Source organism: Glandiceps talaboti, chromosome 21 (assembly GCF_964340395.1).
Source record: "Glandiceps talaboti chromosome 21, keGlaTala1.1, whole genome shotgun sequence".
Taxonomy (NCBI): domain Eukaryota; kingdom Metazoa; phylum Hemichordata; class Enteropneusta; family Spengelidae; genus Glandiceps; species Glandiceps talaboti.
Window position 1 is genome coordinate 19,248,700 of NC_135569.1, and position 12,920 is coordinate 19,261,619.

Sequence of the window (12,920 nt, forward strand, 5' to 3'; positions counted from 1 at the left end):
ACACAAATAAAAATTGCAATCGCTCATCATTGGGTTCTAAACTGTTTACTTCCATATCTTCAAAATGGCAAGTTAGAAAAACATGGCTAAAAGGCATATGTGGAACTTCAATACATATAGTTATAACAGAAATTTTAGAAGCAATAACAGGCTTTTACTTCTACTTCTACTTCTATACTGTGTAAACATCCTAAGAAGGGTTATCATCACACAGGCGTAACGCTGGCGGCGTCCTTTAGATCTCACCCGTGTTCAGGTGAGCACGATCTATGAGATCGGTGATATCAATGCTGGAGAGGGCAGATTTGAAACTGTCTATTGTCTTTGCTTGTTGAATGGATAATGGTAAGAGATTCCATTCTGGAATTGTCCAAGGAATAAGTGAATATTTGTAACAGTTTTTCTTAGCGATGATCGATATGAAAGAAGAACCAGGTACACTTCCCCTAGTAGAACGTGATGATGATTCTGGTACTTTATCATCTTGAAAAGCAACTAGATTATTTGTAGCTTTGTATAGGAAAGTTAGTCTGCTAACTGCTCTGCGATTTTCAAGGCATTGCCATTGGCGCTTCCGTAGCATATCGGATACACTGGCCTCCCTTTTGTAGTTTCCGGTGACAAATCGAGCTGCTTTGCGTTGAATTTTTTCAACAGCATTTTTGCCAACTTTGGTGTAAGGGTCCCAAATACTTGCACAATACTCCAAACGCGGTCGTACAAGGGACATATATGCGGTTTGTTTGGTACTGGGAGGACAGTCATGTAGATGTCTCTGTAGTAGTCCTAGGATCCTTGATGCTTTAGATGTAATATTTGATATGTGGTGCTTCCATTCCAGGTCATGTGACAGTTCAATGCCCAAGTAGGAGTGCTGCTTTACAATTCTGAGAATATTGTCTCCCATTTTATAATTATGTTGCAACTGATTTCTTTTGTGAGTGATATTCATGACAAAACACTTTGCTGTATTGAATCCCATTTGCCAGTCCTTTTCCCATTTGGTTAATTTGTTGATGTCTTCTTGCAAGATTTCACAATCTTTCACTGATTTTATTGATTTTAACGTCATAACTATGAGTTACGCGAATTATGTATGGGTAAATGAACATTGAGGAATCTATATATTGGGTACTTTTGGGCACTTAAGCATATCTCCATGTATGGGGTACTGGTGGTGAAAGGGTTAAATCATGTTTACAAGTAATATAAGTAATATGTAACTATAGAGGTCCTATTATCAATTTTTGGCAATGTCCAAATATCATTATTTGTCATCTTTCCTCCCAATGTTGTGTCACCAGCCAGTTTATCTATTGGATATTAGGTACTTTTCACTTTTCTTTGAGGTACTTTTCACATTTTTTCACATTTTGAGAAGTTAGATACAATCAAATTGGCTTGAGCATATACACAACGAAGCTGCCTTTGTATATCTGCGTTGTCCTCCCCTGATGAAGACACAATATAACCTAGTAGGTACTTTATAGTATTCACAAACTGCAGGGGTTTGCCATATAATAATACGCAGGGAATTCTACCTGGTTTCCAAGACCCTGGGAAAATAGCCATACATTCTGTTTTGGTAGTATGATAGAATATCGTGGTCATTTCCATAATGCTTGCAAATGCCTAATAGCAATTTGCACAATGCTTTCGCTGAAGGACAAATCAAAACTAGATCATCTGCATTGAATAAGTGGTTTATGACAGTGTTTACCAAGCAACATCCTGTGCATGCTGACTGAAGCTTTGTACTAAGATCATCGACATATACAGCAAAAAGCTTAGGTGAAATAATGCTACCATGTCACACACCATTATTATTATTATCATTATCATTTTATTTCAGATTATAGAAAATAATCCATAGCAAAACAAACAACAGACAAAGCACATTAAAATAGACGCTTGCTCCAAATACTCCACAAAGCAATGTGTGTTAATACTGAAAGAGATAAAACAGCAACCACACACAGGTTACTTGAGAAATGCAATCTGCTAAGAAAGCTAAGAGATTTTTTCCTAATGATCTCATCAAAAGTTAAATTCGAAAAGTTGACAAACATTGCGCTATTGCTCTGATTAAAAGAATGTTTAACACCTGACAATTTATGGAAAACCTGTGAGTAAGCTCACTTGGCTAGATTAAAATACTTCACAAATAAGAACAATAAGGAATATCACAAAAGACAGAAAATAAGTGACATTTAACAGAGAGGGACGCAAATTTAAAGTCACGAATTAGAGCATTACCTCTGACATAAAAAAAGTAGAGTCTGAGCCTGGATGTCCTCATTATCCTTGAGGTCACAGGTGATCAAGTGACCAAGGTATTTGTAAACATCGACGTAATTCAGCAATCTACCATTCAGGTAAATTGAAATTGCAACTGGTCTGAGCCTACGTGCATTAGGTTGAATTAACATACAAACTGTCTTTTTCTCATTGAAAAGTATAGAAATAATTTCACCATTGTGGCCACAAGTATTAGCAAGCATCTGCTGGCCATAGGCTCCAGTAGATATAATAACTAAATCATCAGCATAAATTAAATGGTTCACTTTATAGCCACCAAAAAGGCAGCCATAGGGAAGTGTTGAAAGATTCTTACTAAAATCATCTAAATACACAGTGAAAAAGAAGAGGTGTTACAGTAGTAATTCCACCTTGTTTAACTCCATTCTTTGAATTAAAAGAATCAGATAAACATCCATTCCATCTAACCACAAAGTCTTGATACCTGTACATGTATGCTAACATCTTAATTAAGTAAGGTTTGACCCCTTTGTCTAATAATTTATTGAAAAGAATTTATTGAAAAGAATATCATGACGAACATAATTAAACTCTTAATAGATGCATCCATGAAAGTGATGAAAACGAGAGTATTACAACGTTTATAATGATTTAAAATTTCTTTCAGAACAAAGATTGACATATCAGTACCATACCCTGGTTTAAACCGGAACTGGTGGTCACTGGTCGACAGACAAATCTATACAGCGGTTTAGCCAAACTCTCTCAAGTAATTTAGATAATTAGATTTGTCACAAATGTCTCCACCTGGACTTTTTGGAATTGGAACTAAAACTGTAGTCATTAATTGTTTAGGAACAACACCATGAATTAAAATAACCGAGAAACAAAGGGACAAGAGAACACAGACTCTGGAAGGGGCGTACTTCAGATGCTCAGGTGTAATACCATCAATACCCGATGATGCACCTGTTTTAAGGTTCTTAATTAAGTCACTAATTTCTTCTTGATGCACAAACATGTCATCACAGAGCTTAATATCAGAAATAACAGGTGTAAAATCTATACCAGTTTTTTGTCAGAATAGTCTCATAATGGCTTTTCCACATATTTACCACCTCAGCATCACCAGAATGACCACCCACAGATGATGGAGCTGGTGTTTTACCCTTATGCATAGCTATCTCTTTCCAGTAAGCATTTGGGTCACTCTTTAACTTTTCGGCTAAGGCATTTGCACGCATTTGTTTTTCTGCCTTTTTACATAGTGCAAATTGCCTCTTGAACTGTGCTCTTGACTTGAGCATAAGCTCAAAAAATGGACCAAATTTAGGAGACCCATAATCCTTCCAGATTAAAAAATCAGTCCAAGCTTTATCATAATGTTGTTTTACTAAAGTGTTCCAACCTTTTATAGTTTGCTTATTGGAGTTAGAAGCTTTTGGAGAGTCTTCTCTGCTGCAGACAACAAAGTCGAAATACTATCATTATAAAAAGTGTCAATCAATTCAGAGTGAGTACAGCAATGTTGGTCAGTACATGCTAGTGCGTCAACTGGAAGATAAACTTTAGAGAGAAGTCTATCACACAATACTTTATAGTTTGCTACACTGGTGGCACAAAGAAGCTTTGTTCCAGCTAGGTTTGCAAACATTAGTTTTTTTGTGAAATACTCGGCTTGGGAAGCAGATTGGTCTTTAGGTTGAACATTACAGGAAAATGATCAGATGAAATGATATCGTAATTAATCTTAACAGAGTCAATGATACTATTAGACGATGGTGAACATATTATGTGATCAAGCTAACTGCGGGCTAAACATGTCACTTAAATATGTAAAAGTACTAGGGGGAAGGTGTTCAATATCTGCAAAGGCAAAATTATTTTCTTTCACAAAACTGTCTAAAAGTGCAAATTCATGTTGATTCCTCATCGGATCTGCATTAAAATCACCAGAAATAAGGCAACAACAAGTGCCTAACTCATTAATTGTAACTTGTAGTAAACCTAATATCCGCTGAAACTCGTCACAGTCAGAGTTTGCAGTTGGCATATACATTGAAAATTACAATATCTTGTTTATCTGACAATTGAATATGAATACCTACAACACTGCTTTCACAGTCTAATAAGATAGGTGAATACCTACAACATCGCTTTCACAGTCTAATAAGATAGATGAAACACCATTGATATTTTTTTGCCAAAGAATACCAACACCCCTATATGGTCTAGCTACCAGGACACTGTGTGATCTATCAATGGAACTCACTCCAACTGAGGCAAAGGCAAAATTATTTTCTTTCACAAAACTGTCTAAAAGTGCAAATTCATGTTGATTCCTCATCGGATCTGCATTAAAATCACCAGAAATAAGGCAACAACAAGTGCCTAGCTCATTAATTGTAACTTGTAGTAAACCTAATATCCGCTGAAACTCGTCACAGTCAGAGTTTGCAGTTGGCATATACATTGAAAATTACAATATCTTGTTTATCTGACAATTGAATATGAATACCTACAACACTGCTTTCACAGTCTAATAAGATAGGTGAATACCTACAACATCGCTTTCACAGTCTAATAAGATAGATGAAACACCATTGATATTTTTTCGCCAAAGAATACCAACACCCCTATATGGTCTAGCTACCAGGACACTGTGTGATCTATCAATGGAACTCACTCCAACTGAGGTCAACTCATTATGTATCGTATTGAGAATTGATAACTTGTCTTTGTCAAAAGCCAGTATTCTTGAATCAATGAAAAGTCACAAGAGTTAAGCAAACTATTACTAACATTGAAGGGGTCTGACACTGCGGAAGCCCAACATACAAAAGATAATTGTTTGCTATACCAATAACGTAAAATGAGAACTATAAATGATGGAATGCCCCTATAAATCAATTTTCTAAATAATGTCCAATGATTTATCCCATCAAATGCCTTTGTGGCATCTATGAAACACAAAAATACAGGTGTATTATGTCTCTTGTAAAAATCCATAATTTCTTTGAGTACAAAAATACACATATCTGTAGAGTGATTACTTTTAAATCCAAATTGTAGATCTTTGGTTTCAATTCAAGTTACAATACATGATAAAATACACAATTCCAACAATTTCAAAATGGCCGTTATATTAATAAATAAATAGGCATAAATAAGGCCTATAATTATCTGCTGATGAAATGTCTTTTGACTTATCTTTCACATATGACAGTCGCTCATGCCTCCGACACTTGCTCTCGATCGGAGCGAGGCAACAACTTCAGTTTCAGATAAAACGTGGCAAAAAGGCACAAACGACTGTCAACAGTCTAACTATAACAAAATGGGTGTATAGCTCCCTTACTTACTCACATCTGATAGCTGGCCCCTCAGCAGTGTCTTTAAAGTATGAGTTACATTAAACCTATTGTAAATAGCTTATGTTAGCATAATCTAGCGGATATTGCAGTCGAGCGGTGTCAAAAGGGTTAAATCCAAATTGTAGATTACTGGTTTCAAGTTACAACACATGATAAAATACACAATTCCAACAATTTCGAAATGGTCGTTACAAATTAATGCATGCAATATGCCTATAATTATCCGATGATGTAAGATCCTTAGACTTGTCTTTCACGGTGGGACAAAAAACTTTCATGAACCCCCAAGTGTCAAATTATTTGCTATGGCCTTAGCCTTAGTTTTACCATCATCTCTTTTACATGATTTTTTAGCATGGGTTTTCCACATGAGATCAAACAATTGGCCTGATTTAGGTCTGCCATTTACCACCCATATTTTGATAGCCTCCCAAGCAGCATTGTGAAAGTTAAGCATATGCTCATTCCCACCAGGAAGAACATTGAAACCAGATTCATTGAACGTTGAAGATGGAATACATGTTGCTGGCAGCTGATTTACGACATGTAACGATATTCATGTAAAATGTCTGTAACCCATACAGGTGGTCACCCTTCTTATAATTCGGGTCACGACACACAAAAACTTCACTGGGCATTTCAAGATTGTGAAATAAATGGCCAGTTAGATTCTTAGAGGTGCACAAATTATGTGGTGAAGCTTGGCTCCAATTAGAGATTCAATTGGGGTTGCACATATTGTGCAGAATAGGTTCAGCTTGAACTAAACCACCTGTTTCTATATTAACCAAAAGAGGAAATATATGATCAGAAGAAATAAAATTGTAAAGAATGCGAACATCAGATATGGCATTGCGGACCGCATGATTAGTTACAATGTGGTCTAACCAACATGTACTACCATGTGCTTCACTGATGTAAGTGAAAATATCAACACCTTTGTCAAGCATTTTTACATCAGAAATATGAAAATTATTTTCATGACAAAAGATATCAAGCTCATTGCCGAATAATGTATCCAAGTTGGAGTTGAAATCTCCAATAATAACAGCGTTAGCAGTTTCTACATCATCAATGATGTTTTTGATTTTTGCTAGATAAGAGAAATAACTAATAATTGTCATTTGAACAAGTTGGAAGATAAACACATATAATAAACAGTTTTGCTGAAGATGTGATGATTTCTACATCAAATAGCTTAGTGGCAACTATAGATACTTTATAGTGACATTGTGTCCCAATGATTTACACCACTGATAGCAACACCACCATATGGGCATCCTACGTGAAATCCAGAACTGTTGTCAATGGCAGAAAGTCCACAAACGTTGAAGTCCCTGTGAACCCTAGAAAGTAGCAAGAATTCTGCTTTGGTCAACCAATGTTGTTGAATAAGAATGACGTCATGTCTACATGTCACAAATGGTTTTGACCGATAAGGATGATATTATTGTGCTACAGTTGTAGGATGTAAGCTGTAGTGTCATGGAAATAGTCAATAGAATTTACGGATGAGTATTCCATCTGGCCATAGTGCAGGATCACAAACTTTATCAGCAAAGTCTCGCGTTGTTTCAATTAGGAAAGATTTATAGGTGTCATATTTTGTAGTGAGCTGTTCACAATTTACAGAAATCTGACATCGCCTTTTGATGTAATATTTAAAGTCATCCGGAGTCGTTGTGGAGCAAATCTGGTGATGAAAAATTTAAATGGTGGATTTGGGTGAACAACCTTAATTGAGCATTCTTCAGCTAGCCTTGCTGCCCCAATGTTTATGATACTTGCATATGATTAAGGTTAAAGAAAATAATTGAATGTGCTAGACTCTGATATTCATCAGCTCTTAGGGGTACCAGTGTTCCCCCCTTGACAACTTCAGCACAACTTAGGATGCATTATACAGCACACAGGTGTATGTGACCCTTAATTGATACTATTTGTACAAGACTCTGAATGAATTCCTTTTTGGAGTTGGACGCCGAGCTTTCATGCTAGATGAGAAGTCCAGGGGTATGTCACAGCTATGCCGTTGAAAGTAGAAAGAACACAGTGGGTGAGGGGGGTGGTATTGTAGGTGTGTGTGTGTGTATGTATGTGTGTGTGTATATGTGTATATGTATGTGTGTATTTGTTCCAACAACAGTTTATGGTATATAGTGTATACTTAGTTTCCCAAAGGGGACTATTTGAATGGGCCCTGTCCGTCATCCGTAATGTACCATTTGTCACTCGTGCAATATCCAAATTCTTTCAATCCTAGGAACAAATATGACTAAACTCAAAAACTGTAATAAATGACACTCCATTCAAGTGTCTACCCCCTATTATAGGTACATTTCTTTGGCAACATTGACTTTTGACTATAATCACTTGCAAACACCTTGTAAGAAAGTGACCTTTGACCTTGACATTGAAATTCTAGGTCAATTATCAAAAGCAAGCTATTTTTTGCATATTTTGGTTCTCATAAAGTTTAATTGAATGGTGGTCATATTCGTGGTGAACAATGACAATTCTCTGCATAACTTAAAATTTCTAGCATCTTAAGACTCCATTCAAGTGTCTAGCTCTATATTGTTAGGTGTAAATAATCTTTTGAGACCATGACCTTTGACCTTGACTTGACATCCAGGGTCACTCATCAAAATCCAACTATTTCCTACATATCATAGATACTTGTTAGTATTGTATTTGTTTTCTGAATCACTGTACCATTGAGCAACAAGAAATTGAAGGGCCTAAACCTTTTTTTGTCAGTTTTCAAAATCAAGCTATTTAAGACAAATTCTTTTGAGTCATGTTTACAAGTAATAGAAAATAGTATCCACAAGCGTTATTATTTTGGTATTTATACCACTTTTACCGAATGGCAATCATATTTGTGGTAATAAAATCTTGATTTACTGGAAAAACTGTAAAACTTATAGTGTCCATTGAACTGTGTACTCCTACATAGTGATGTGTATGCTTTCTTTTCAGATATTGGCCTTTGACCTTGACATTGATCTTCAGGGTCAGTTATCACTTTACTTTCATATCTGACATCACAGATATTCAAATCTGTTTACAGACAAAGAAAAAGTTTTGTATAGATATTATAAACATAACTAAAGAAAAACAATTTCAACCTATAATCAGAGAGAAATAAAGTGTTTTAGTGTGTTCTATGTCTTCAAGGAAGAATGTAGTTTGCCAGTTGCTTAGCTCGTTAGAATGAGTTTGTTAGCTTGTGCAATGATTAGTATATTTAGTTTGCTAGTTAGAGAGAATGAGTTAGTGAATGAATTGTGTAGGTAATTGTATAAATTGTATAACTCAAAAAAGTCATGCATCGAGACTCATGATAATGCATATTTATGTAAGATTTGGTAACAGTTGTAAATGCTACCACGGCATAGATAGGTTTAGATTGTAGGTAAATTTATACAGTAGGCATAGATATGTAATATACTATACAGTAGGTATTGATATATAGCCATATAGCCATAGATAGCTTGTAGGTATACAGTAGGTATTTGTATATAGGCATAGATAGGTTTAGATTATAAATAATATATATATATACACAGTAGGTACTGGTATATAGGCATAGATAGGTATACAGTTGATTGATGTAGGTATGTTCAAATATATAATATGATAGCTAGGTGTATGTCTATAGGGAATACATGTACGTATGGTAGCAACAGTGGATGATTGTGTTAGTGGGGTGGTTGTGGGGTTGGGGTGGGGGTGTTCTTTCTGCCTTCAACAGTGTAACCATGACATATTTCTGGGCTCTCATTCAGCATGTTAAGCTTGGCTGCACTTACTCCAAAAATGGATTCATTTGGACTTCTGTGCAAATAGTGTCAGGGTCATTACATCTGTGTGACACGAGTATAAAGTTGGCATCAGATTCAGATTCAGATTCAGCTAGCGTCATATTGAGAGTCAGGTTCGGCATCAGATAGCGTCAGATCTGAAGATACCCGACAGACTCAATCAAACCTGAAATAATACCGTTGAGACTACAGGGAAAGATTCTGCTTCACAACCTTTTGATGGAAGATGGAATGTCTCTGCTTGCACAATTTTTAAATTTTGAATTCAAATTTTTAAAAATTACAACATATTACATAGTTTACGTAAACTTAGCTTTTACTGACAGCATGTACATTATTGGCAAAACGTATCAACCAATGAACATACAGTGGCTGAACTTGGGGCTATCAATTTCTTGGTTGCAAGTATTTCAACTCTATTTCACATATTTTTCCCCAAATAAAAATTGTGCAAGCAGAGACATTCCAACTTCCATCAAAAGGCTGTGAAGCGGAATCTTTCCCTGTAGTCTCAACAGTATTATTTCAGGTTTGATTGAGTCTGTCGGGTATCTTCGGATCTGACGCTGAATCTGACGCTCAATATTACGCTAGCTGAATCTGAATCTTAATCTGGCGCCAACTTTATACTCGTCTGTGTGACAGATATGCATCCTAAGTTGTTGTTGGGCTATTGATGGCTGGTCTATTTAGCCGCATGGAGTCATGATAGGCAAATGGTTAGAGTCGCTGGTTTGGAATCTGGAGGTTGCAGGTTCTAGCCCCATCGACGCCATTTGTTTCTGAGTAGCTAAAGTCCTTTGGCAAGATTTGAACCATGACTGTGCATTAGTCAACCCAGCTGTATAATTGGGGACCTGGTAGGATAGAGGTTGCAATGTGAATGCTTTAATCCTATGCACTTATATAGGCTGCAATGGATTGTATGCTCCCCAGGGAGTTGAGGAAGTATAGGGGGCTTCTGTGCTACTATAGATCCAGGAAGCCAGGTGTAATAATTGACAAATGTGTTGATAATTTCACTTACATCAGTGAAGCTTAATAACTCATAATTGTCATTTGAACAAGTTGGAAGATAAACACATATAATAAACAGTTTTGCTGAAGATGTGATGATTTCTACATCAAATAGCCTAGTGGCAACTATAGATACTTTATAGTGACATTGTGTCCCAATGATTTACACCACTGATAGCAACACCACCATATGGGCATCCTACGTGAAAACCAGAACTGTTGTCAATAACAGAAAGTCTGCAAATGTTGAAGTCCCTGTGAACCCTAGAAAGTAGCAAGAGTTCTGCTTTGGTCAACCAATGTTGTTGAATAAGAATGACGTCATGTCTACATGTCACAAATGGTTTTGACCGATAAGGATGATATTATTGTGCTACAGTTGTAGGATGTAAGCTGTAGTGTCATGGAAATAGTCAATAGAATTTACGGATGAGTATTCCATCTGGCCATAGTGCAGGATCACAAACTTTATCAGCAAAGTCTCGCGTTGTTTCAATCAGGTGTCATATTTTGTAGTGAGCTGTTCACAATTTACAGAAATCTGACATAAACTTTTGATGTTATATTTAAAGTCATCCGGAGTCGTTGTGGAGCCAATCTGGTGATGAAAAATTTAACCCTTTCACCACCACTTGCCTCATGGGATTGTTTGTTCTCCACCAGCCCCCTCACTGACACAATGTGAGAGTGAGTTTTATTTAATCAAACTGATATAAAAATACTAAAGAGTTGCTTATTTTTGAAAAATAAGGTACCGTATCATTTGAATGGAAAATAAATTTTCTACATCATAGTTGCAGATATATACATTCAAATATCACACACACAACCGAAATATGGATTAAAGTAACAAAATATTAATAAAACAAACACTGGTTGTTTATTTATTGATATATCACAAATAAACAAAATATTTATATTACAAACAAAATTCAAAATTACAACATTTATGTTCTTGCAAAACTTCTGTATACTGACTAAATGGTCAAAATCGGCAAAGATTTGTCAAAAAATGTTATTTTCAGTCATATTAAATTTGAACGAAAATAATTAATGAAAAGGGTAAAACATACCTGAAGTCGTCGCCCCAATACCTTCAGAAAAATCAGTTTGTGTAATTATATATCATTGTTTGACAGAACAACAAAAAATTATCACCAAATTTATGCTCAAAATCAGTAAAAAAATGCCCACAAGTTGGTAGTATACGAGTCAGAATTGGGACGCCAACATGACGCTTTTTGCTGACATGCTTACCCACAAAAGCAAATATGCAGTCAGGACTTTGAAGTTACGTTGCGATAATCTGATCCTTCCATATACTGCATCCAGTTCACTCAGCCATCTCCTTGTATAAAACGTTGTATTCATAGTAAAAATTGAGTGGAAATTTCTACGAACAGCACCTTTATTTACATTGCAAACGATGTTAGTGGAGACAGATTTTGCTTCGCTGATGTTGAAATTTGAATTTTACATTGAAAAACGCACATAAAAAATCTGATCGGAAAATCACCAATATCAAGAGTAAGTTTCCCTCCACTGACCTCTACACAGTGAGCTAATACAAATACAAGTCATTATTGAGCCGTAACACAAAGAAATAAAACCAAAATAATCAATGATATAGCCAAAAATTACCCCTAGAACGTTAGCATGGGCATCAGCACAGTCACAAGATTGCGTAAATTTGAACGACATTCAACAATTCAACCATAAAGTGCCATCGGCAGCTCACACGGCCTTAGCGGGAATTTGATGCTTACACACAAGTACAACGTGTTCCCATACCTAAATACTTGTATTCAACAATGTATTTCAAGTCAAATTCTGTCGAAATATCCAAAGATAGTGACATAATTTATATCGTAGACCATGTTATGAGAGCCGTTAATTACTTCCGCCATGTTGAAATTCGATTTTGTGAGCGAAAAACGCACATAAAATTACGATCGCTCGTCATTTGGATCGTACTCCTGATATTGTTCACTGTCATGCTTTCAAAATGGCAGTGTAGATAAACAAGGCTAATACGCATGTGTGGAACTAGTTATGGCAGCTATTTTTGTAGCAATAGCTGCTGTTTAACGGCATAATGGCGAGGTAGGTGAATGAACATTGGCGTTCCCTCGGTGGGCGCCCTAGTGCATTCCCTCATTTGAGGGAATCGGTGGTGAAAGGGTTAAATGGTGGATTTGGGCGAACAACCTGACCTTAATCGAGCATTCTTCACTTAGCTTTGCTGTCCCAATGTTTATGATACTTGCATATGATTAAAGCTAACAAGAAAATAATTGTGCTCTCTGATATTCATCAGCTTAGGGGTACCAGTGTTCCCCCTTGACAACTTCAGCACAACTTAGGATGCATTATACAGCACACAGGTGTATGTGACCCTTAATTGATACTATTTGTACAAGACTCTGAATGAATTCCTTTTTGG

General features: G+C 36.2%; 1 protein-coding gene across 1 annotated transcript; it reads right to left on the bottom strand.

Annotated features, from left to right (window-relative positions):
* Nucleotides 1-235: 235 nt before the first annotated feature.
* LOC144451325 (uncharacterized) lies at nt 236-1,072 on the bottom strand. The gene has a single exon (XM_078142130.1). The coding sequence runs from the start codon at nt 1,070-1,072 to the stop codon at nt 236-238; it is 837 nt and encodes a 278-aa protein (XP_077998256.1).
* Between the last annotated feature and the right edge of the window lie 11,848 nt (nt 1,073-12,920).

Excerpts from the sequence above, each read along its gene's own strand:
- LOC144451325 (XM_078142130.1), bottom strand. The coding sequence starts at position 1,072 with ATGACGTTAAAATCAATAAAATCAGTGAAAGATTGTGAAATCTTGCAA.